The sequence below is a fragment of the Humulus lupulus genome, chromosome 4 (assembly GCF_963169125.1).
Source record: "Humulus lupulus chromosome 4, drHumLupu1.1, whole genome shotgun sequence".
NCBI classification, from domain to species: domain Eukaryota; kingdom Viridiplantae; phylum Streptophyta; class Magnoliopsida; order Rosales; family Cannabaceae; genus Humulus; species Humulus lupulus.
The window spans coordinates 156828501-156856397 of NC_084796.1; the positions used below are offsets into that span (position 1 = coordinate 156828501).

The following is a 27897-nucleotide window of genomic DNA, read 5'->3' on the forward strand; positions in this document are numbered from 1 at the left end:
ATGCTTGGTTAAACTTAACAGAAAATTTAACAAAAGGTACTTACGAAGTACAAAATTATTGAAGTTGTGTGTTTTTACTGTAAAAAAAATGCTTAGGTATTTAATTGCTTGAATCGTAAAAACTTATGTATTTTCGCCGCCAATATCTATTTTCAGGATATATGCAAGATCTTAAATCAAGGATCTAAGATATAAAATTTTCAATATGTCCTAGACATTGGACTTTACTAATTCTAATGTAAACATGGTAAATAACTATAATAAACACTATAAAGAAATCAAGATCAAATGTGAGATAGTATTAACACATACATATAAATATAATTATATTTATGATAAACCATCTTACACTATTACAATAGTGAAATAACAACTAACACATATATTAGTTTTATTATCAATTATATAGTATGGTGAAAATTTTACCTCAATGAACTATGATGATTAGAGACTTGATGATAAATTTTAATATCAACACATGATGATGGTTGAAGACTGAATCATTAAGTTTAGATTCAAAAAATTATGTGGCTAGAGACCCATGATAAAAAAATTTATCCTACAAACAATGAGAGTTAGAGAATCATAGTGATAATATGTTATAAAACTATTAAAAATTATGAAATATAAATTTAGAGAGAGAGAAACTCTTGTCCATTATTTCAATGGGGATGAACCCTTTAATTATACATAGAGATATGATTTAGGAAAATCAAGCAACTAACATAATTACAATAAAGAATTAATGAAGATATTTAACTTTGGGTAATAAGGTGATTCTCCATTATTTTGATATTTGACTGAGAAGATTCTCTATTATTATGGACATTCATATATATATATATATATATTTATAACAATTTTAAAGTTGCATTGATTTTTTTTTTCATTTTTTAAACATTGTTGGTATATTATTTTCCAACTCAATAAATATGTTTTTTTTGTTATAGTATACGATTAATATTATATAAAAATTACATGATTTATTAATATTATTATTAACATGTTATATGCATTATTTTAGCTATAATATATAAAATTTTGTTATTGTAATTGTTATTACATATCAATTGACTTTGTTTTAAAATAGAAAATTTATGGTATATAAGTTTACTAGTATGGTATATTAGTTTTTTATACTATACTATATCAGTTTTGGCTTGGGCACCCTTCTCCCAAAATGTGTGTTTCTGTAGATATTTAAATAAGAAAATAATAATAATAAAAACTAAAATATGGTAGTAGCTTAGATTCAATGACCTTTAAACTACTACTCAAATTTGTTATTTTATTTTGAATAGGTGTGAGTGCCTTTTAGGTGTAAATACTCATTTTCGGTGCAAGAGTATATTGGATATAATATATACCATAATCACTTTTTTTTTTTTTTTTACAGTAAATTATAGTCAATTTTGATATACCATAGCATAACTTTTTTTTTACGAAGTACAAAAATTGATATGCTATGCTATAAAACTTATATACTACAAACTTCTATTTTTTTTCTTTACCTTGAACTATAATCAACTATAATATACCACAGAACAAATAACGAATATACCTTGTTAAACTTATACACCATAAAACTTTTTTTTCTCAAATATATATACCATAAAAAAAAATTCACCCTAAGCTACTACTATAAGTTTGTGGCTTTTTTTTCAATACTTTACTCAAATATATCATATTACAATGAACAACTCGAATCATTATACATTCACTTATAAAATATATTTCAAGCTAATTAAATTAAATATCGCTAAATTATTCTTATTATTTTTTTATATATAACCAAACAAATACAAAATATTCATTCACAAAATTTAATATAGAATTATCTTACAAAATTAATAAATATATATGTATATACATATATACATGAATTTTGTGCATAAGAGTGTCCTAATCAATTTTGATATACTCTAGTACAATAAATAGATATACCACACTATAATATTTATTTTTTAGCAACAACAATTAAATATAGAATGACAATAATTCAATATGATATAACATAGCTCAAATAACAAAATACCATATAACCAGCAAGTTTTTTTTTTTCTTTTTCTTTTTTCATAACAATTTCTTTTTAAAATATCTTAACAAATTAATATCTTGTAACATTTAAAATCAATATACCATGATAATAAAATTATATATAATAAATAAAATTTCTTGCAAAAATAAAATTGGTATATCATTGCTAAAAATATGTATATATCATGCTAATAAAATTATATATAAAAACATAGAAACTAAATATTATCTACAAAATTTAATATAATATAGTTTACAAAAAATAAATATACCATGCTTAACAATATACATGATTCCTTAAAAAAAAAAAACTCATTAGAACAAGCATGTAAGTACTCTAAGTTAGTGCCTTGAAACCCTAAACTATTAGCAAAATTTTATTTATTTTTATTGAACATGAGTATCATAAGCTATTGCTAAAATTTTGTTTTCATTTTTGAGTTGGTGCAAGAAGGCCATTTTTTAGGGTGTAGATACCAAAACTATTGCACCCAATCTAAAAACGAAGTCATCTTTTATTTTATAATTTCTCTAATCTCTTACTATAAATTTTATCTATCATCAGTTACTACCTAAATTGATAAAATTGTTTCATTTTTATTCTTAAATATGAATTTTCTTGTGAATTTAATTTTTAGTCTTGATTTATTATATTAAAGTATTGTTTAAATTAATATTGAGATTATTTATATTTTACTCTTAACACATGTGCTATTAGAAAATTATCAGATGCTAGTTACACAGATATCTGCCGACTTATGTTACAATATATGACCAAATAAAATTTATTCAAAACATGAAACATATTAAACTGATTATAATTTTATTAGCCATCATTTAGGTAAATAATTAACCTTACAACATTAAATTAATAAATAATATAAAAATTCCTTAAGATTTTTTTTTTCAATTCTAATTTTCATCGATTATTTACTAAATACAATTCTTTCGGAAAAAAAAAATTATTTCAACAAACTTTTATTTAGTTTCATTAATGATAAATAAATAACACAAAACCATAAAAAAAACTACAAAAAAAAAATCACGAATTGATTATGCAAATATCTATTAACTTATGTTACAATATATAACCTAGTAAAATTAATTCAAAACATGAAACATATTAAACTAATTATAATTTTATTAACCATCATAAAAGTACATAATTTAATATACAAAATTATACAATTAATAATATAAAAATTTATAAATTCTTTAAGTTTTATCTTTTTTTTTTTCAATTCATTATTTACTAAATAATTTTCTTTTGGAATTAATAAATATTTCAACAAATTCTTATTTAGTATTATTAAATAAATAAAGAAGACAGAACCAGAACTCTTTTAGTTTTTTTTCTTCCAATTATTAGTTTTTACTTATAGTTAATGGATACATTAATAACATTAATAAAAATAATGTCTTTATTCAATTTTTTCTAACCACTTAATCAATTATATATTCCACAAAAAATATCATAATGAACATTTATAAATTATAGGTAAAAAAATGAATAAAGTAGTTTTTTCTTTTGTTTTAATTTATAGAACAATTGAATTTGAAACAAAATCAATTTTATGGTGAATTTTATAATAAAAACAAAATCAATTGTATGCGTAAAATTCATTAACTAATCTCATATATAATAATTGGACTTTTTGTATTATCTATATGCTTTAAGAAGCTTTAGAGAGAAAGAGGAAACAAAGAAAATGCATAAGAACTAGTTTATTTATGCTTGCATTATAAGGTTTCAACCCCTCTACTAGGGGAGGAAAGGGTTACTTTGTAATTTACAAGAATGACCTTAGGGTGAATTTCCTTTAGATGGCTAACACACTACTACAAAATACACTTTTTATGTCTCCTTACAATGTCTCACACCTATGTAAGGCATTAAAAGTTTGGAGGGGTCTTTTACGTCATACTGTGTGTAACCCCCTAACTTATCTATCTTTATGAAAATACAACTTTTAATACTTATAAATAAAAAATACCAATAACTGTCTAGAAAATATAGTGGGGCTTAGTTAAAAACAATGGAATATGGACCCAATGTTCAAAACAAAATGTATTTATGCAAATTAGAGAAATTAAAGACAATCCACGAAGTTCAATAATAAATAAAATAAACTGATAAACACTAAATGATGTTCTGGATCGTTTCTCGTTCACTGGCTCCCCGCAACATACATACTAACTTTGATGGAAATAACTCAGCTCACCATGCGTGCCATTCAAATAACCTAACGCCTATCTGAAAGAGAAAGTAAGGGGGTGAGCTAAAAGCCCAGTAAGGAAGTACAATTTACAAAAAAAAACATAACATCACTATGCTACTATCTGTTGGGAAGAGTGAGACTACACCACCACAAAATAATGGTTGACACAGACCAAAGAAAGATTGAGAAAGATGATGCAAACGCTAGTTGTAGAACAATCTTCTTCGACTTTGATGAACCTTCAAAACCGTTGGAGAACCACCACTTTCAACTTTTCCTTCTATAGTGCGAAAACACAAAACCAAGGCTTATACAAGATTCCTATGCCAATCATAATTCTCTATTTCCAAGCCACCATTGATTCTTATGGCCTTTTCTTATTGGAAATGAGGCTTGAGATTGAAAAAGCCTTAAACTCACAAAGTCAAGCACTTTCTTTATGAGTTTCTTGGAGAAAACTAGAGATTCTTGAATGCTAGAGAGAGAGAGGTGGGAGAGAGATTTGAGAGAGTGATCATTTCTTTCAAAACTCAATGAGGACCCTTTTACAGTGTAAGCACTATCGTTAGGTCTAACCAATAGGATTAGAGATAAATAACTCGTCATTTGGAGCTTAAATTACGTGTTCATACGGACACGTCAGGCGATACGTCGCCTACTGGAGCTATTGAGCCCCTAAGAATTTAGGAAATGCAACGCCTCTTAGGAGGCGATGCATCGCCACCCCACATGACTTTTGACCCTTCTAATGGTCCTAAAATGGCTCAAAATGCTACCAAAATTTTTGGGCATCCTTAGATAACTTCATGTATCACTTTCGTCCCAAAAACACATTTTTAAAGTGCCTACAATTGAAGCTCAAATTTCACATCTACACCGTGTGAAATTCACTAAGTGTTTATACTTATCTTGTATATTAACGCTTATCATTTGTATTTAACCAATCATAACATTCCCCCACTTGGTTAAATAAAATCTTTAACCTCTAGCTCAAACAATTTTTGGTACATAAAGTAAAGTGCATTTTAGTTTGAACTTTACCTTAGTAAAAATACCAAAATCATTGGTAGCTTAAAAGCTTGAACCAAGTATTCCTTTTGATATACTGGTGATATCTCACACCCCTCCACTAGATATTTTGCTTTCCCACTTTCTCTCTTTAGCACTTACATGGCCATGTGCTCATCCATTCATGAGCTTTCCGGGGAGAAATTCCAACTCCCATGACTGGTGGCACAACCTTTAAGTTCACACAAGGGAAGTTCTTACAGTATCCTTTTTACCTTTAGAGATGCTTGTTGCACTCAACTGAACTTCATTAAAAGTCCCTGGCTTAACCCTTACTCGGTAGAAACCAACACTAACAATCTTGAATGGATGTTACCAAAGATTTAGTGTTGAAACCATTAACTTATCATTGACTTGTTCTTACCCATTGAACTCTTTCCCTTGATGTATACATGTTTGGAGTTGGGTTGCCATCATCGGTGAATATATTATTCTAAGAGTTTCAGTCCCATGGATCGATATGATTCCATCTTGAATGAATTGTCTCACATATTCATGTTTTAGACTAATATGTCTAGAATTTCCATTATATACACTTTTCTATGCTCTAGCAAGTGTGGATTGGCTACCACATTATATTGAAATTGCTGATACCATATACACGATAAAAGGGATATCCAACATGATATCCCTAAGCCACTCGGCCTCTTTACCAATTGCCGCTAGAGCTATAAACTCTGCTTCCATGGTTGAGTGTGATATACAAGTTTTCTTCTTGGAGCCCTACGAATTCACACCTCCTCCAAGAGTAAACACCCAACCGGTAGTGGAGAGATTATCTCCCATTCTGAATATCCAACTAGTGTCGAAATATCCTTCAAGTATCCTTGGAAAGTTTGTATAGTGAAGACTATACTCTTTGGTACCCTTAAGGTGGCCAAGAATTCTCTCAATAACTTTCCAATGATTAATACTTGGATTGCTAGTAAACCTACTAAGTGTACTAACCGCATAAGCAATAACCGCTCTTTTGCAATTAGTGACGTACATTAGGCTTCCTATTGCACTTGCATATTCCAATTGAGCTATTTCTCTTCCCTCATTCTTTTCAAACTTCATGATTGAATAGTATGGTGTATATGCTTCTTTGATTTTGAGATGACTAAATTTGTCGAGCACTTTTTCAACATAGTGGGTTTGACTCAATACTAAATCCTCACTATTCCTTCTAACTTTGATACCTAGAAGGGTATCCACCTCTCCAAGGTCTTTCACTTTAGAGTTAGAAGACATAAAACTCTTCGTTTCTATTATTCCTCTCATGTCATTTCTCAAAATCAACATATCATCTATATATAGACACACTAATATGACATAGTCATCACAAGTCTTAGAGTATAAGAACTTCTCCGCATTATTGTGTCTAAATTCATTTGAAACAATGAATTTATCAAACTTTTTAGACCATTGTTTTGGTGCTTGTTTCAAACCATATAATGGTTTGACAAGTCTACTAACTTTATGTTCATTTCCTTGAAGGACAAAAACCTCTAGTAGCTCCATATAGACATCCCCATTTAGGAATGTCATTTTGACATCTATTTGTTGAACCTAAAGGCTATATATAGAGGATAAGACAAATACCAATCTTATAGAAGTATTTCTTGCTACCGATGCATAAGTGCCAAATTAATATATTCCCTCCTTTTGTTTGAATCCTTTGGCTACTAATCCAACCTTAAAGGTTTGTATGGTGCCATCGGTATGGTATTTTCTTCTAAATACCCATTTGCAACTAATTGGTTTAGACCCCTTTGGAAGGTCAATCAATTCCAAAGTGTGGTTTGACATAATTGAATCCATTTCATCATTAATTTCCTCCTTCCAAAAAGTGGAGTCCTTTGAGGACATTGCTTCTTTAAAAAAATTGGGATCATCCTCTATTTAAAGTACTATTTGATATTGCCAAGTGACTTCCTCGTTATTACCTTCAACAAGGTATAGTGTCTCTATTTGAGAACACTTCTCACTTGATCCCAAATCTTTGAGCCTTTGGCTCCTTCTAGGCAATTGAGGTTGCTCACTAACCATTTTAGGAGTCTCCACTTGAGACTCTCTAGTTTGAGTTGCTTCTAATAAATTGTTGTCATTCCATGACATAATCTCAAAGGACTCAACCTTTGTTGACTCAATTATCACATTAGACTCCAAGTCTAATAATTTATAAGCTTTTCTATTTTGGGCATAACCCACAAATGCACATCTTATAGCCATTAGACCCAATTTGGTCCTTTTGGGATCGGTGTTCTTGCAATAAGCAAGACACCCCTACACTTTATGTTAACCAATGTTTTGTTTCTTTCCTTTCCATAACTCATATGGATAGATATTTTTTTTCTTCATGGGAGTATGATTCAAAATATGACAAGCAGATAGTAAGACTTTACTTTACAAACTAAAACTCAATTTAGAATGTAATATCATAGCATTAATCATCTCAAGAAATAATCTATTTTTCCTTCTGCTATACCATTTTGTTGTGGAGTATAAGGGGTTGTACATTCATGTATTATTCCATGCTCTTCATAAAAAAAGTTGAAATCATTTAAAAAATACACCACCCCTATCACTTTTAGACACTTTAATTTTCCTTTCCAATTGATTTTCCACTTCCACTTTATAAGCTTTAAACACATTAAATGCTTCATCTTTATTCTTAATCAAATATAAATATGTGAACCTAGAGCAATCATCTATGAAAGTAATAAAATATCTACTTCCTCCTTTAGTCAACATTCCATTTAGTTCACATAAGTCACTATGCATCAAATCTAACAACTAAGAGTTTCTTTCAACACTTGGAAATGTATTCTTTACCATCTTACTTTTAATACATAATTCACATTTATCATGCTCAAAATTATCACAATCAATTAATCCACATTTAATTGCTCTTTTATTTATGCTAAATTGTAACGACCCAAAATTACTAATAAGGCTTAAGGACCTTGATTAGTGTGCCGAGAGGGCATAACTGGATTATGTGTGATTTAAATGATTAAATAGATGATGATGTGATAAGCATGCTTATATGATTATTTGGATAAATGTGATACATGACTATGTGTACTAGTATGCCTGTAGGCCCTGATTAGGTTATAAGGGCATATTCGTAATTTTGGCCCGTTGAGGGCATAAATGTAAATATCTGCGATAAATTTTTGAGACCACATTATTATGTGGATATATCTGCAGCTTGTGACTCAAGGAGATCCTAGTGAGCGGTTTATCGAAAAAGTCATGGCGGGGATTTATACCCGGCTCGGGGTGAGTCTGGGGGTATTTATGGGAATTTAGAGAATATATTGGAGACTATTTGATATTGAGGAATATAATTGGTGAATAGTTAGGTGTCGGGATGTAAGCAATAAATATTAGAGACACTCGAGGAATTAGCGGGAATTGGGAGTAGTGAGCAAAATGCCCATAGGATGTTTAAAAGCTTAGTTTTAATGGGGAGGGCAATATGGTCTTTTGGTGTTTAGAATTAGAGATAACTATTATACTGCTTTATGGCTTTAGTGGAAGTTGTAGAAAGACTTAGAAGTTAAAGAAAAGATGAAGGAAAAATAAAAGTCTCTTCTCTCTCTCAGTTTAGGATTTCTTCTCCATTCCTTGGGGCCTTTTGGAGCTGTGGTTCGGAGGTGGATTAGGTCAAAGCTTAGCAATTGGGTTCTTGATAAAGTATGAGGATTAGCAAAAGTTAGTGATCCAATTGAGGTAAGCTTTAAGGTTCTTTTCTTGAATTTCTGGTTTTAGCTGAAATGGTTTTCTAAACTTGAGTTTTGGATGGAATCAAGGGGGATAAGCTTGAGGAAGTGAAGGGCTTGAGGCTGAAAGGATACTAGAGATAACCTACGTCAAAATTCTCCATTAAAGGTATAAAATTGTAGCTTTTAAATTTTGGAATTTTCAGTGTTTTGTTGAGTTTGAGCTTCAAGCTCAATCATGGTAGTTTCTTTATTTTGGGGTGCATTTGGTGGAATTTCATATGGTTGGGACTCATGGGGTGAGTTATAGATGATGGTAGGCTTGTTTTGGGGTATGATTGAGGTTTGGATGAGTTTTGGAGAGTTTTGGCTCAGCGAAAATCGAAGGAAGAAAGTCAGGGTTTGGCTGTGCTGTGACCAGCGCTGTAGCGCTAGTCACTGGGCGCTACAACGCTAGGCTTGAGTGTTTCAGAGCTTTTTGGCTCTGTTTGTAGCGCTATAGCACCCTCTTCATGGCGCTGTAGCGCTACCCTGTTTCCAAAAATGGTTGTCGCTTCCTCTTTACAGCTGAAACGCTCTTTTGTGTATATTAGGTTTTCTCCTCCCTTTCCCAAAAGTACCATAATGCCCATTTTTCTCCAAAAACATCAATTCCTCCTTTATCTTTTTGTCTTTTTCTCCAATATGTTGACTAATTGTTTCTGGCCTTGCCACCTCAGCCAAAATTTCCATCTTACTCATTGACTGCCATGTGTTCCAAGTGCCCAAAAGTTGCCTGATCAAAATGCTTCTGTTTTGCTGCAGCAAACCTAATAATTCAGCCATCAAAAACAAAATTAAATCAAAATAGTTTCACATGTTAGCTCATTCCTTGTGCAAATATTTATCCATGAAACTATTACCTTTAACCCAATAGCTATTAAAAGCTAAAAAAAAAAATAAACTTAATTAAGATAATGAATACATCAAGGTTAGCTACAAAAGCTAAAAATAAACTAACATTACCCATGATTTTTTCACAATTATAAGTTCAAAAGCACATGAAATAACTCTTTATTCAAGAGTTATCACACCCCCAAACTTACAACATTACTCATCCTCGAATGATGACTCTAAAAACAAAATACAACTAACAAAAGACACAAAAGGCACAAACTAAACAAAAAAAGACAAGAAAACACAAAGACAAAACACCACAACAATGGACAAACTTTGCTATGCTAATGGTAAAAAGGGGGAGGCTCTCAGGAAATTTTATTTTGAAAAAGAGAAGCTGAATTTCAATCTTTCACAAGTTTTAAACCAAATTCTTTAAGCATTAATATTGCTGCCAAAATATGAATCAAGTGTTTCACCCTTTATTGCATGCATAGCTTTTCCTAAACAATTTCAATCACCAAAAATCAAGCTAGACCATGGTCCTCAAGCTTAAATAATGTCTCCATAAGTTACTTAGTGATTCCCTCTCCACTAATATAGACAAACACCACACCAAAGACCAATAGTGTAACACCCCAATTTGCTAATAAGGTTTAGGACTTTGATTAGCGTGCCTAGAGGGCAATAAGTGAGTTGGCATGTTAATATATGAATTTAAATGAATATGTGATTAGGATGCATGTTTAGTGGTATAAATATGCATGTGGACCCCGTTTGTATGATAGGGGTAAATTGGTAATTTTAGGCCGCTGAGGGCATAAATGTGATAATTGTATTATATAATTTGTACCACGTGTGAGTGGTTATATGATGGTGATGCACGTGCTGAGACGGTCCTAGGGAGCTATTAGTTTAAAAGTCACAACGGGATTTTATACCCGGCTCGGGAGGAGCCTAGGGGTACTTTGGGAATTTTGTAAGTTGAGTTGAGAATTAGTGGTTAATGGTTATTGGTGATTGAGTAACCTGAGTAACCATTGGTAATTAGAAAGGGTAATAAGTTTAGATGAGAGGAATGGTAGAATTGTAAGAAAGGAGAAATGACAAAAAGGGCCTAGGGGTTTAGTTAGGAAAGGATTTCTATGAGGGGTAAAGTGGTCATTAGGCAACGGTTAGATATGTTTCAGCTGAGGGAAAAGGGGTCATTCACGTTGAACACTTAGCCAAATTGAGTTCTTGCTGAAATTGGTTGGGAGCCTAGAGGAGAAAGAGGGAAAAACTAAGGGCAAATCTCTTGGGAACAAGAAGAGAATTTAAGCTAAGGGAACTTGGAAGATTATTCAGTGAATTGAGGTAAGGAAATTCTGTGGATATGTTGTAGAATTTAGCTAAGAATATCATGGAATTGAGAATTGAATTATGTGCCTTGTTTGGTAAACTCTTGGGATGAATTGAGGATAGGTTCAACGGAAGGTTGGGATTTGAGCTTGGAACTTGATTGGGAAGAGCAGCTCAAGTTGAATTCTTGACTGAGGTAAGAGTTCTAAACATGTTTGAATTCTCATATCTGATATGGTTTAAGAATCTAGAAGTCTGGTTTATATTTTTCTCAAGCTTTGGTTTAAGTGTTTGAAATCTGAAACTCAAGTGTGGATTTTAGGTGTGATTGTGTGTTTGAGCTTGTAGGTGGTGTTTCTAGGTTGTTAGATGGTTTATTTGAGGTTTTGGGTTGATTATGAGGTTTGGGTATCCATTGGGGTTGAATTGGGAGTGTTTTGGCTCGGGGAAAGTGCAAAGGAAAACCCAGATTTCTGGGTTCGCGAAGGGGCGCCGCGGCCCTGTTCTTTGGCGCCGCGGCGCGAGGCTGCATCAGGGCTGGGGGTGCTCTCTAACTTGTTGGGCGCCGCAGCCGTCTAGGGTAGCACCGCAGCGCTAGGCTATTTTCAGGGAATTTTGCGTTTTTAGGCATTTGTTCCAAGGGCTCGGGGGATGTTTCCGATGCATTGTTTTAGGAATTTGGGGATCCCGAGAGTATGAGATTAGTCCCGAGAGGTGGTTTTGGATTGGTTTGCATTAAAGAGTAATTCTTATGTGTTGTGACTAGGATTTCAGAGAGGCTTGGGATAGAGGACCATGCTCGTGACTTTGGTGCATTGTGAAGCTCGGGATACAGGTAAGAAAACTGTAACACCCATAGACCAGGGCTTAGGCCCATAGTGTTGTTGCAGGGCATGGCCCTAGACTGTGTTGTTGTTAGGGTGTAGCCTTGATTGAATTATTATATGTCTGAATGTTGTTTGAAAATGCTATATGTGGTTATAGTAGAATGAACGGCAAAGTAGCCGAGAACGGCGAAGGGCCGAGAACGGCAAAGGGCCGAGAACGGCAGTGGGGCCGGGAATAACACTTAGCACATGGAGTGCTTATAGTTAGGGTGAGAGCCCAATGGATACATGGGATATCTTTACGGTGAGGACCGAGATCCCAGGCTTTGGTAACGGTTCTAGGACAACATGGCCGTATATGTGTTTAATCTGATGGACTATCTGTTTGTCTGTGAGTTATCTGTTATAATGATTGTATGATATGCATATGTTATGTGTTGTGTGAGTTTTCTTGCTGGGCTTCGGCTCACGGGTGCTCTGTGTTGTAGGCAAGGGCAAGAAGAAAGTCAACCAGCCATGAGTTCAGAGAGCATGGGGCGGCGCGTACATGTTTGGGCTGCCCGACTGCTTTTGTTGGGGGCATTTTGAGAAATGGCTGTATTAAACTACGTTTTTGATAATTAGTCATCTGTAAACCATTTTGAGTTGTAAATGTTTTATAAACTGTACTTTGGAATCCCAATTGTTAAACTCTTGGAACTTTTAACGAAATAGAGTACTTTTAAAGATTACAGCCTTGACTTTTTGGTTAATCACACTTTTGTTCTAAAAACCTCGTTTAGTGAGTTAGATGCACATTTTAAACACACTTAGTAACGGCTCTAAGGTAGTAGGGCGTTACAACTTGGTATCAGAGCGAGCTAAGGTGTATTGGTTCTGGAGATTGACCGAACATGTACGCTCGCTGCCATTGAAAAGCTCGACTCAGGGTTGGTTGGTATGGTTGATTATTATGATTGAATATGTGCTTGATGCCCTATTTACATGTTTAGCTTGAAAGATCATGATGAATGAAATAACATATGCATGATGTCAGGGCATGGCCCGTTGTGTGCTATATGCTATCTGTATATTATCTGGATTGTTGATCTTAGTTTGTTGTTGAGATTGAGAGGTGGAATTGGATCTTATTATCATGCCTGATGAGCGGTGTCACTGATTGCAAGCATATAGTCGTAATGCCCTGGCAATCATCTAGACTCCACGGCAGTCGGGCCGAGGATGACAATCAGAGTCAGGACCCTCCACCTGCCCCACAGAACTAGCAACAGATATTAGCCGAGATGGAGGCTAGGTTGCAAAGAACATAGGAAGAACTTCGTCAGATGAGGCAGTAGGCCCCATCACAGGTCACAGGGTTACCAATTCAGCAGAATGTAGCGCCAGTGCCAGTTCAGCCTGTGGTTGAGAACGGGTGGGAACCTTTGTACGAAAGATTCAGAAAGCAAACACCCCCTACCTTTGACGGTGGATCAGACCCACTGCGGGCCGAGCAATGGATGAACATGATTACCGTGATCTTAGACTTTATGAGGGTCGAAAGAAATGAAAGGGTGGCTTGTGCTAGCTACATGCTTAGAGAAAATGCCCGCATTTGGTGGGATGTAGTGAGTCAGCGGAGGAATGTTACAGTCATGACATGGGAGGCATTTAAGAGTATCTTTAATGAGAAATACTACAGCGTAGCAGTTCGAGCTGCGAAGGTTGATGAGTTTATCAACCATACTCATAACAGGTTGTCAATTACTGAGTATGCCCTGAGATTTGATAAACTGGCGAAGTTTGCGCCAGACTTAGTGCTGACGGATGTGGCCAGGATAGATAGATTCATACAGGGGTTGAATGTGATGATCGCCCATGATGTGAATATTACGTTAATTCCAGAGACTACTACTTATGCTCAAGCAGTGGATAAGGCCCATACTGCAGAGAGGGCTAAGGATCAGATATGGAAGGACAGCGCTATTAGGCGCGATGCCAGGAGGGCGGTGCCTCCTTTTGTTGGGTCTAGTCGGGGCAGTGGCCCCAGTGAGCAGAAAAGAAGGGTTCCAGATTCATTTGCTCCTCCTAGTTCTGATAGGAGGGTACCAGGTTCTATTGGTGGTCGTCAGGGCGGAGGGGACAACTGGAGGAGTTTTCCAGTGTGTCCTCGGTGCAGACGACGACATCAGGGTGAGTGCTGGATTAGGGCATATTTTATTTGTGGGAGTGCCAACCACCTGAAGACTGCGCACAAGCTAGGAAAGAGGAGCCAAAGCAGGGAGACAGTCTCGCTCCTGCCAGGGTATTTGCTTTGACTCAAACTGAGGCGGAGGCTAGTCCCTCAGTTGTGATAGGTCAGATCTTTAGCGCTGGTTCTTTGTATACTTCATTGATTGATTCAGGGGCTACCCACCCATTTGTATCTGCTAAGGTGATAGACCAGCTTTGTAGACCTAGTATTGCGTATGCTAGGGGTTTTCAGACTTTGTTACCAACAGGAGAACTGGTAGTCTCTAGGAGATGGGTTAGAGCATTACTAGTAGAGATAGATGGTAGAGAATTGTTTATTGATCTGGTTAAATTAGACATGGATGATTTTGATATGATATTAGGGATGGATTGGTTAACGAGGTATGGAGCAACTATTGATTGCAAGTGGTGTATGGTTACTTTTGAACCAGAAGGTGAGATACCTTTCGTGTTTGTGGGAACGGTTATTGGACCGCGAGTGCCTATGATCTCAGCACTGAAGGCTAGAGACCTGATGCAAGAAGGTTGAATAGGATTCCTAGCGAGTGTTGTAGATACCTCTAAGGTGGTGACAGTGGGACCAAATGCAACCCGATTGGTATGTGAATTTCCAGATTTATTTCCAGCAGATTTGTCGCGCTTGCCGCCACAACGGGACATCGAGTTTGTCATAGAGTTGGCGCCAGGGGCATAGCTAGTGTCCAGGGCACCCTATAGAATGGCTCTGGCAGAGTTAAAAGAATTGAAGATTCAGTTACAAGAGTTATTGGATTTGGGGTTATCAGACCGATCTTCTCACCATGGGGTGCTCCAGTGCTATTTGTTAAGAAGAAGGATGGGTCACTTTGGATGTGCATTGACTACAGGGAGTTGAATAAGTTGACTATTAAGAATAAGTATCCACTGCATAGGATTGATGATTTATTTGATCAGCTACAGGGGAGTACGATATTTTCGAAGATTGATCTCCGGTCTGGCTATCATCAGTTGAGGATTAAAGAGGAGGACATACCAAAGACTACTTTACGGAAAAGGTATGGGCACTATAAATTTCTGGTTATGTCCTTTGGATTAACCAATGCTCCAGTAGCTTTCATGGATATGATGAATAGAATTTTCAAGGACTACACGGATAAGTTCATGATTGTATTTATCGATGATGTACTAGTATACTCCCAGTCAGAGACAGAGCATGAACATCATCTGCGCCTGGTGTTACAACGATTAAGAGAGCATAAGTTATATGCTAAGTTTAGCAAGTGCGAGTTCTGGTTACCGCAAGTTACATTTCTGGGCCATATCGTTAGTAAGGAGGGGATACTGGTTGACCTAAGTAAGATAGAGGCGGTGAGAGATTGGCCTAGGCCGAGCAGTGTTCCTGAGGTCAGAAGTTTTCTCGGATTGGCAGGGTACTACCGGTGATTTGTAGAGGGGTTCTCCAGAATTGCTACTCCATTGACAGAGTTGACAAGGAAGAAAACCAAGTATGTGTGTACAGATCGGTGTGAGAACAGCTTCAAGGAATTGAAGTGGCGATTGGTTACCGCACTAGTATTGTGCCTGCCGATAGACAATAAGAAGTTCCTGGTTTACTGTGACGCTTCCAGACAGGGTTTAGGATGTGTGTTGATGCAAGCTGGGAAAGTGATAGCTTATGCATCAAGGAAATTAAAAGAGTATGAGCAGAGATATCCCACGCATGATCTGGAATTTGCTGCAGTGGTATTCGCACTTAAGGTTTGGAGACACTACCTGTATGGTGAAAGGTGCGAGATATACACTGATCACAAGAGTTTAAAGTATTTCTTTACTCAGAAAGATCTGAATATGCACCAAAGGCGGTGGCTAGAGTTGGTAAAGGATTATGATTGTGATATCCTATACCATTTTGGGAAAGCTAATGTAGTGGTTGATGCATTGAGCCGGAAGGGCCCAGGACAGTTGTTTAGTTCGAGGCAAGTATCAGACAGATTAGCTGAGGAGATGACCAGGGCAGGTATAGAGTTAGTGGTTGGTTACTCTTCAGTCAACGCTCCTTGAGAGGATTAAGGAGGCACAGGCAAGGGATCCCCAGTTAGTTGAACGTAGAGAGAACGTCCTAGTTGGAGCGATTGGGGACTTCTCTATCTCAGAGATGGGTTTATTGAGGTACAAGGGACGAATTTGTGTTCCGATATTGATTCAGATATTCGGCGAGAGATTCTGGATGAGTCTCATACCACTCCCTATTCTTTGCACCAAGGTACTACGAAGATGTACCAAGATTTAAGAGTTTTGTATTGGTGGGCAGGCATGAAGAGGGATGTGGTGGACTATGTGGCTAGGTGCTTAACTTTTCAGCAGATCAAGGCTGAACATCAGAGGCCAGCAGGGTTATTGCAGCCTCTAGGGATCCCCGAGTGGAAATGGGAGGATATTACCATGGACTTTGTGGTAGGATTACCAAAGACCGTGGGTCTGCATGACTCGGTGTGGGTAATTGTGGACAGGTATACTAAGTCCGCCCACTTTTTACCTGTGAGGACAACTTGTACTGTGGAGCAGTATGCTGAGCTATATGTAAAGGAAATTGTTCGACTTCATGGGGCTCCGAGGTCGATAGTATCCGACAGAGACCCCACCTTCACCTCCATGTTTTGGGGAAGCCTGCAGAAGGCAATGGGCATAGTTACGGTTTAGTACAGCTTATCATCCTCAGATGGATGGACAGTCTGAGAGGACGATTCAGATACTGGAAGATATGCTACAAGCCTATGTGTTGAACTTTGGGGGATCTTGGAGTAAGTATATCCCATTGATTCAGTTCTCGTACAATAATAGCTATCAGGCGACTATCGGAGTGGCTCCGTATGAGATGCTGTATGGAAGGAAAGTGCAGATCACCGATACACTGGGATGAGACAGGTGAGAGAAGATATCTAGGTCCAGAGATGGTACAAAGGACCAATGACGCAATTGAGAAGATTAGAGCTCGTATGCTTCCCTCCCAGAATCGCCAGAAGTGTTAAGATCTGAGACGCAGGAGTGTAGAGTTTCAGGTTGGCGATCATGTATTCCTCAAGGTTTCACCTTTGAGAGGAGTGAAATGATTCGGTGTTCGCGGCAAGCTGAGTCCCAAGTTTGTTGGCCCCTTTGAGGTTCTGGAACGAGTTGGAGAGGTAGCTTACATATTAGGTGTTATAAATATACATGTGGACCCCGTTTGTATGATAGGGGTAAATTGGTAATTTTAGGCCACTGAGGGCATAAATGTGATAATTGTATTATATAATTTGTACCACGTGTGAGTGGTTATATGATGGTGATGCACGTCCTGAGATGGTCCTAGGGAGCTATTAGTTTAAAAGTCACAACAGGATTTTATACCCGGCTCGGGAGGAGCCTAGGGGTACTTTGGGAATTTTGTAAGTTGAGTTAAGAATTAGTGGTTAATGGTTATTGGTGATTGAGTAACCTGAGTAACCATTGGTAATTAGTAAGGGTAACAAGTTTAGATGAGAGGAATGGTAGAATTGTAAGAAAGGAGAAATGACAAAAAGGGCCTAGGGGTTTAGTTAGGAAAGGATTTCTATGAGGGGTAAAGTGGTCATTAGGCAAGGGTTAGATATTTTTCAGCTGAGGGAAAAGGGGTCATTCACGTTCAACACTTAGCCAAATTGAGTTCTTATTGAAATTGGTTGGGAGCTTAGAGGAGAAAGATGGAAAAACTAAGGGCAAATCTCTTGGCATCAAGAAGAGAATTTAAGCTAAGGGAACTTGGAGGATTATTCAGTGAATTGAGGTAAGGAAATTCTGTGGATATGTTGTAGAATTTAGCTAAGAATATCTGGAATTGAGAATTGAATTATGTGCCTTGTTTGGTAAACTCTTGGGATGAATTGAGGTTAGGTTCAGCAGAAGGTTGGGATTTGAGCTTGGAACTTGATTGGGAAGAGCAGCTCAAGTTGAATTCTTGACTGAGGTAAGAGTTCTAAACATGTTTGAATTCTCATATCTGATATGGTTTAAGAATCTAGAAGTCTGGTTTATATTTTTCTCAAGCTTTGGTTTAAGTGTTTGAAATCTGAAACTCAAGTGTGGATTTTGGGTGTGATTGTGTGTTTGAGCTTGTTGGTGGTGTTTCTAGGTTGTTAGATGGTTTATTTGAGGTTTTGGGTTGATTATGAGGTTTGGGTATCCATTGGGGTTGAATTGGGAGTGTTTTGGATCGGGGAAAGTGCAAAGGAAAACCCAGATTTCTGGGTTCGCGAAAGGGCACCGCGGCCCTGTTCTTTGGCGCCGCAGCGCGAGGCTGCATCAAGGCTGGGGGTGCTCTCTGACTTGCTGGGCGCCGCGACCCTCTAGGGTAGCGTCGCGGTGCTAGGCTATTTTAAGGACAAGGAATTTTGCGTTTTTTGGCATTTGTTCCGGGGGCTCGGGGGATGTTTCCGATGCATTGTTTTAGGAATTTGGGGATCCCGAGAGTATGAGATTAGTCCCGAGAGGTGGTTTTGGATTGGTTAGCATTAAAGAGTACTTCTTATGTGTTGTGACTAGGTTTTCAGAGAGGCTAGGGATAGAGGATCGTGCTCGTGGCTTTGCTGCATTGTGAAGCTCAGGATACAGGTAAGAAAACTGTAACACCCATAGAGCAAGGCTTGGGCCCATAGTGTTGTTGCAGGGCACAACCCTAGACTGTGTTGTTGTTAGGGTGTAGCCTTGATTGAATTATTATATGTCTGAATGTTGTTTGAAAATGCTATATGTGGTTATAGTAGAATGAACGGCAAAGAAGCCGAGAACGGCGAAGGGCCGAGAACAACAAAGGGCCGAGAACGGCGAAGGCCGGGAACGGCAGTGGGGCAGGGAATAACACTTAACACATGGAGTTATTATAGTTAGGGTGAGATCCCAATGGATACATGGGATATCCTTACGGTGAGGACCGAGATCCTAGGCTTTGGTAACGCTTCTGGGACAACATGGCTGTATATGTGTTTAATCTGATGGACTATCTGTTTGTTTGTGAGTTATCTGTTATAATGGTTGTATGATATGCATATGTTATGTGCTGTGTGAGTTTTCTTGCTGGGCTTCGGCTCACGGGTGCTCTGTGTTGCAGGAAAGGGCAAGGAGAAAGTCAACCAGCCATGAGTACGGAGAGCGTGGGGCGACGCGTACATGTTTGGCCTGCCCGACTGCTTTTGTTGGGGGTATTTTGAGAAATGGCTGTATTAAACTACGTTTTCGATAATTAGTCATCTGTAAACCATTTTGAGTTGTGAATGTTTTATAAACTGTACTTTGGGATCCCAATTGTTAAGCTCTTGGAACTTTTAACGAAATAGAGAACTTTTAAAGATTACAGCCTTGACTTTTTGTTTAATCACAGTTTTGTTCTAAAAACCTCGTTTAGTGAGTTAGATGCACATTTTAAACACACTTAGTAATGACTCTAAGGTAGTAGGGCGTTACAAATAGGACTTTATCAAGCTTGTAATGATAGGCTAGGGTGAAGGTAGGATAAGAGAGATAAATTTTGGCTCAAATTACCCAAAACACCTCAATCTTTCTACGACCTAAATACATAAATGCATACATTAATTTCCCCCAAATACAACCCCAAAACACAATATAAATATTGCCATTAACCTTTATTACTAACTTACAAAGACAAAACTACAACAACTTTCCTTTATTTGAAAAGTACACCCCCGAACTTATTTACAAACATACATACTTTTTTTTTTCTTTCTTTTTCTTTTCTGATTTTTTTCTTCTTTTTTTAGATGCTTTGATGCAAGGGAGTGCACTCATTAATTTTATCTTTTTTTTTTGGATGCTCTATTTTTTTTTACTATGAAAATAAACAACTAGATGGCAAGAGTACAAGAAAATTGAAAAAACACTCTCCCCCCAAACTTAAAATCAACATTGTCCCCAATGGTGAAAACAAGCAAAAGAAGAAAAGGAAAATGCTCACCCAATTTTCTCGCATCCACTCAACTCAACTCCCCAAAATACACAACAAATAAATCCTATAAAGAACAAGGTGCGAAAAGGTTGTGGTGAAAAGAGATTATTATATATATGTAAAGGTAGGCTAATGAGTGGCTAAGAAAGAAAAGTGACACTTAAGCTCAATGGGGTGACTAGGGATAAAAAATGCATACAAGGTAGGCTTCAAAGGTTTAAACGGTCCAAAGATGGCCTAAATCATTTCATCGGTGTGGTATTGTCTAGGATTTCGCCTCAAGGAAAGTCACTAAGTAATTCTAGAAACTTAAGCTCTCAAAAGAAACTAGCTCTTTCTAGGGTCTCAAAATTGTTTAATCAAGCTATGCACAAACTAAAAAGAGAAACACTCTCATCAACCAATTGCTAGCAACATTCACACCCAAAGAATTAAGTTTAAAATTTAAGAAAGAAAGACATTCAGCTGCAACTTAGATTGATTATATATATTTTTAAGTCTGCAAAGTCGTCATCGAGGCCCCTAGTTAAACACTAACAAAAGCAAAGAATATCCTCAAAAGAACGACAACACAACAAGACAAAGACAAACTAAAAACAGAACAAAGATAACTATTCCAACAAAGTACCTTCCTAGCAACAAAACACAAGGAAAATGACTAAAATTTCGGTGCTCACTACACAAAAATCACCAAAGAAACATAACTAAGTACAACACAGAGCACTTAGTACACAAAACACAAAAATCATTATCAACACTTGAGACCAAAGTATAACACTACACAAAAATTTGCCAATGAGTAAGAACTACACCTAAAACAGAGAAAACAAAGAAACAGACATAAACAAAATCAAATTGGGGAGTAAAGTTCAGAAATGCTCATTCAACGAATATGCAGGCTCTACTCAAGGGATGCACAGCTGGGTCACTCGGTGCTTGGGTGAGGCGCAACAAGTTGCAGATGGAGATTGCTTGATGATGCGCATGGAGCTCCTGGGATTCTTGCTGGCCTGGGCTAGATTCTCTCGAATTTGGGTCGGGTTGTTGTTGATTTGGTGGCTGGTGGGGTAGCTTTAGTGAGGGTAGGAGCATTTATAGTGGCTGGGGAAGGCAGGAGTAATGGGGTAGTGGGAAGTTGTGGGGCTTTTGGTGGGGCAGTGGTGATTTTGGATTTCTTTGTGGTAGTTTATGGGATAGAGGTTGGTGGAGATTTTGGTTTGTTTGGTGGTGGGATCGGGGCTGGTTTGAATTTCTTTCGCTGGGCTCGTGTTTTAGTGGTCATTTTGGGCAAAAAGGCAACAGCTAAAGCACAAGGCCACCACACAACAAAAGGATCACCTGAACAGTAATGCCACAGATTTTTCGACAGAATAACAGAGCAATATTACCACCCCTGAACAGTAAGGCCATCGATTTTTTTTTCAACAGAGTCTCCAAAAGATTTTTGTGCTTCCCAGATCAAATACTATCAATGACTCTAATGCCGAGCAATATACATAGCACTATAAGAGGATAAGGAAATTAATACCTCAGTTTTGAGTGGCTCGGTTGACTGTGGTGATGCTTGGGCTCGTGGCTGCGCGACTGGGTGGTGCCAAGGATTGGGGTTCACACAACTGGGTTTCTGGGCAGAGATGGGTTAGGGTAATGGTGAAGATGGGTAAATATCCTATATACATATATGTATTTATAAATAATATAAAATTGACTGAATATATGTATATATATATATTTTTGTATAGGTTATAGTATATATATATTTTTAAATACATATATATATGTAGTAAAATATATATAAATAATAATAAATATAGTAATTTTTTTGTATATATATAGTGTTATATATATATGCCTCTGAATGAAACCACGACCCAGGATTTTTTCTCTGCCCAGATTGCTAACATTTTGACCTCGTTTTGCTTCAGCAACCAAAATTTGACGTAACTCCCTTTTATTTTCGGAAATTTTTGCGTGCATTTTGCTGTAGCAAAACTCTCGCAAAACCTTCACACTCCAAAATTACTTCCAACATACCCTGTTTCTTGCTGTCTTAACACCTGAAACACCAAAATACACATAAAACCACTCCAAAACATCACAGTAAAATGAAATTAAAATTACAAAAAATTAAAACTAACAACAAAAATAATTAAAAACACTCATATATATTTATATATATATTTGTCTTTTTTTTCTTTTATTGGTTGAATTTTTTTTTTCAGTGTATTTTTATTCTTTCTTTCTTTGAGTTGCTTTACAAATGAATCCTCCAAAAACCATAGCAACCCAAACTTCATTTTTTTTTCTAAGGATCTTTCAAGGAAACAGAGGTTTGGTATTGCTCAACCTCGCTTCCCCCAAACTTTGCTTCTTTCCTTGTTACCTTAAATGCTCTTCCCACATGCTCATCATATAATTCCACTACACCATTGTGAAACACCATGCTCACTAATAACCCACCATCACACCTTGATTTCACTAGAGAGTTTGAGAAAAAAACTCTATTCCAAACTTCCAACATTTGTGATTGAGGCTTTCTACTATGTTTCTTTTTCTTCTTCTTTTTCCTCGGTAGCTTTGGAGAATGAGATGGTTCTTCTTCCTTACTTATCCATGGCTCCCCACCTTTCTCAATTTCTTCAAAAGGGACCTTTTTCTTGACTCCATGCTATACTTTCCATGCATCTTTTCAATCAACTTGAAGTTAGAAACACTTATGGCCAAACAAGCTTCAACTTCATTAGGAGAGTGTATTGGATTAAAAACCTTGAATGTGACTTGTTCGTCTTGAGCTTGAATGCTGAGCTCTCCTTTTTCAACATCTATCAAAGTACTCCCAGTGGCAAGAAATGGTCTCCCCAAAATGATCGGCACATCCCTATCTTCCTCATAGTCAAGAATAATGGAATCCGCCAGAAAAATGAACTTGTCAACTTGTACTAGGACGTCTTCAATCTTTCCCTCCGGATGAACCATAGAACAGTTAGCCTATTGCAAGGTGAGTGTAGTTGACCTTGCTTCTCCAATTCCCAACTTCTTAAAAATGGACATGGGCATCAAATTAATACTAGCTCCCAAATCACAAAGAGCTTTACGAAGTTCTCGTCCCCCAATAGAAATTGGAATTGTGAAACTTCCCAGATCCTTCAACTTTGGAGGAATTTTACTCTTCAATATAGCACTACAACCTTCAGTCAATGCTACCGTTTCAAATTCACCAAGCCTCCTCTTTTTAGTTAAAATATCCTTAAAAAAATTCACATAGTTGGGCATTTGCTCCAAAGCTTCTACCAACGGTATATTAATGTGAAGTTGTTTCAAAACATCTAAAAATCTCCATAATTGACCATCTTGTTGCTGCTTTTGAAATCGCTGATGAAATGGTTGAGGTGGCTTGCTTATAGGCCTTCCTGTAGCATTTTGCGGAGGAATTGCTGCAGCAATTACTTCAGGATCAGCAATTAAATTTTTTGATTTCACAGCTTTGTCTCCCTTGTCCACACTACTTTGGACTGAAGTGGGCTCACTGTTTCTAGTACAATTATCCTCAGTCAATTCCAGATTTTTACCACTCCTCAAGGTAACTACCTTGCAATGCTCCTTGCCATCTTTCCTTGGATTTTCTGTGTCACTAGGCAAGGTGCCTTGTGGTCTATTCCTTAGCACATTAGCAAGCTGCCCCAATTGAGTTTCTAGATTCCTTAAGGATGCCACTTGACTCTGAATCACAGAATCGTTCTTGGCCATATATTCCTTCATTAAACTCTCCAAAGAGCTTGATTGAGACACTTGTTAAGGGGGTGGTTGAGCTCTTTGTTGTTGTTGAGAAAACCCCGGTGGATATGTAGGCTTGTTTTGCATTGGTGCTCCGCTTGAACTAGCTCCTTGACCTCCCCATGAGAAGTTTGGATGCTGCCTCCACCCCGGATTGTAAGAGTTCGAATATGGGTTATTTCGGTTGGCATTTTGATTCCCCACATAACAAACTGAAGCAGGATTCAAAGGACAACTCTCAAATGCATGCCTATCTCCACAATAAACACAAGATACATCGGCAACTTGTCCCATAGCAGTTGGTTGTACCATTCCCCCCAAACGCATGTTCTTGAGAAGGTTAGTCATTGAAGAAACTTGAGCGGTCAAAGCTGTCAATGCATCCACTTCAAGTATACCAGCCACTTTTCGACTTGTTGAGGCTCTAACATTGGACCATTGATAATTGTTGCTAGCTATCCTCTCCAAAATCTCATAGGCTTCATTATAGGACTTAGAGAGAGAAACCCCATTAGTTGAAGCATCTAACACCATATGAGTGGTAGAATTTAACCCATTGTAGAAAGTTTCCATTTGTATACAATGCGGGAACCCATGGTGTGGGCACTTTCTCAATAACTCCTTGAATTTATCCCAAGCTTCATAGAATGATTCATCTTCCAGCTGCTGAAATGACATAATTTCATTGCGAAACTTGGCATTTTTGGTAGGAGGGAAGTACTTCATCAAGAATTTTTCAGCCAACTCATTCCATGTAGTCACCAAGTCGGGAGGTAGGGTGTTGAGCCAAGCTCTAGCTCGATCCCTCAAAGAGAAAGGGAACAATTTCAACCTCAGGACCTCGTCAGTCACTCACTACTAGAAAACTATACTTAGGCAACACACGAGAGACAACAGTTTTCATAGAACAGTCGTCTTGTGTCAAAAATAGACATGACATGACATTATCTCTTGAACTGTTGTGTCATGCAAATTAAAACTTGCATGAGACAATAGTTTTAGTGAGACTGTCATAACATGTCTACTTTTAACATGAGACAACATTTCTACGAAAACTGTCGTCTCATCCAAATACAATGTTTTTTAATCAAGTATGCATAAATTTGTATTTTGTTAATATAATTTAATATATTAAATAAATATATTCATAAAAATGTTAAATTAATAATTTGAAACATAGAATAGCTATTAGTTATATAAATAAATTATTCAAATAATTTTCTATTTTTTAATAATTTATAATATTAATTGCAAATTCAATTGGTTATTATATTTTTATGTCCAATTTGTCATAAGGTAGGTCACCAAAACGCATATATAATATTTAGGAATTGTTAGTGATAATAGTATAAGTAAAATTATTTTTTATTTTAATTGAAAATTTATATAAATTAAAATATTTGAAATATTTATCATCACAAAAACAAATTATTTTTAGTCACAATACATTTTGCGACTAAAAAATATAAACATTGTAACTAAAAAAACTTCATCAACATTATGTTATTACTAAAAAAATCTATGACGAAAAGTATTAGTAACACAAAATGTAATTTATTGTGATTAAAAATATATTTAGTCATAATAAATTCTATCATTATATTATAAGTTTTAAGAGAATTTTTAGAGTTGTGATATGTAAAATTATTTTTTATAATAGGGGTGCAAAATTGTAACATCCCACAAATTCTACATTAAGAATTTTACGGAAAAAAATAATATTTTATTGAAAAAATAATTTAATTGGGAAAGTTATGTAAATTAAATCACTTTTGATTTAATTATATATTGGGATGATAAATAGATTTTTATGTCCCAAGTTGTGCATTATTTTTTGGAATAATTAATAAATGATATTAAAATTTAAAAATAAAAAATAATTAGAATTTAAAGAGTTTTATTTTTTTTAATTCATATTATTTATTGAGAAATAAATAATAAGAACTTTTTTAATTTTTTTTTTAAATAGAATTTATTATGATTTGAATATTTTACATTTTAAATTGTGAGATTTAAAATAAAAAAATGATTGCTCAATTATTATATCATTTATGATATAAAATGTTTAAATTTCAATAAAAATATTATTTTATTAACTAATTATGATAAATTGGTTTAAAATGTCATCTAATTATTTTTTGGGATTTAAAAATGATTTAGATAAATATTTTTTGTGGCAAATTTAGATAAATATTTGTTTAACTTAAAAAAAATACTCTAGTAATTAAGTGCTAAATTAACAAAATAGAGTAACTAATAAAATAATTGATAAATAAATGAATTAATATATTAAATATCAGATTTTATTTAATTGAATAAGAAAAAGGAGTTAAAAATTATAATACTAGAATCCTAAAATTGTATTAGCCCTTCTCTCTCCTCTTCTTCCCAGCCCGATACCACCACTCTTTCTTTTCTTCTCTCGCATCTCAGTCGGCCAGACCAAATGAGCCATCTCCAGCAACCACCCAATGACACGCACCCCACCACAAGCTTCCTTGGCCCCCAAAACCCCCAACTCGTGAAGCTTGCCTCCCCACTCGTCGGCATCCTTCGCAACTGGCCCCCCGAAGTTCTGTCGCCGATGTGAGTTTGGAGGATTTTTCTGGCCTCCACCGTCTTCGAAACAAGAATTCAAGGGAATGGTTGGGTTTGTGAGCTCAAGATAAGCAAAACCCCTATGGAAATTGGACTGAAATGTCGCTGGAGGTGCTCACCAATGTCAAGAACAACTTTCTTCTTCTTCTTGTAAGTTCTTTCTTTTGTTTCCTTTTCTTCTTTAGTATATATTACTGTCACTAAATCTTGTGGAGCCAGAATTGCATATATTAACTCTTTTTAAAGCTACAAATCTAGAACCCTATTTATTTTGATATATATATTCAGCTTGAGAAAGAATGTGAGATATTTGGTTTTGGCTTATTATTTTAGACAAATTTATGCTTACTAGCACTCAGGTGAACTGGTTCCCAAGAGATACCAGTAGTCCATTTTTTGTGTCCATTTAACGGGTAGCCATTTGGCTTTCCTGTTTGTGGATCCCAACATTGAAGTTCTCCAGCCTTGCTCCCACTAACTAGATACTTACCATCAGGTGACCAGGCAATGCAGAGAACCCAGTTCCGATGTCCTGTACATGTATGCAATGGAGTCTGGGTATTCAAATCCCACAAGCGAACAGTAGTATCACCTGAACCGCTTGCCAAGTGTAGACCATCAGGACTAAATGCGACTGAAAGTACAGGTTCTGTATGACCAGAAATTGTTGCTGAGCAACGATTAACTGGGCGGATCCGAAAAATAGCTTGAGGTTGATAGACTATTGAGAGTACCTTCTCCACGGAAACTTTGTGCTTCTCCAAATACGTTCCAAGCGGCACAAGAAGCTCTTGATCAGATATATAAAATGCATATGGTAACTTCTCCTCATTATTAAGAAGCTGATTCACGATCTGTTGAAGCTGCTGAGGACCAGAGTTTTGAGGAAGGTACATGGCTGGTCCCAAGGGAATCCCCTCTGGGTCAGTCAGTAGGCACATCACGTTGTTCACAATCTCCATCTCGCCCTGTATGCATACACGGTATGCTCTCTATTCCGTGGATATACATACATGGATATACATACATACACGTACTGACTGTTTTCAGATCTCAGATCTATTCCATGGATATACATACACGGTATGCTCTCTCGTCAACCCTTATTGGTGGTGTAATGGGTGCACATGCTCAATTATGGGAGGTATATTTGCTATATTTAATCTTCTATGCTCTTCTCCTTTTGTAGCATTCCCTTTCATAATGTGTTTGAGTAGTTATCTTGATGCTCATAATATTCTTTTTCTGTGTTTTTTCTGTTG

General features: G+C 36.3%; 1 protein-coding gene and 1 non-coding gene across 2 annotated transcripts; one reads left to right on the forward strand and one right to left on the reverse strand.

Annotated features, from left to right (window-relative positions):
- The first annotated feature begins 24626 nt into the window (after positions 1-24626).
- LOC133833232 (small nucleolar RNA R71) lies at positions 24627-24733 on the forward strand. Its single transcript, XR_009892626.1, has one exon. It is a non-coding gene; the product is annotated as a small nucleolar RNA R71 (small nucleolar RNA).
- A 2231-nt stretch (positions 24734-26964) lies between these two features.
- On the reverse strand, positions 26965-27597 carry LOC133832619 (notchless protein homolog). Its single transcript, XM_062262936.1, has one exon. The coding sequence runs from the start codon at positions 27595-27597 to the stop codon at positions 26965-26967; it is 633 nt and encodes a 210-aa protein (XP_062118920.1).
- Positions 27598-27897: the final 300 nt, after the last annotated feature.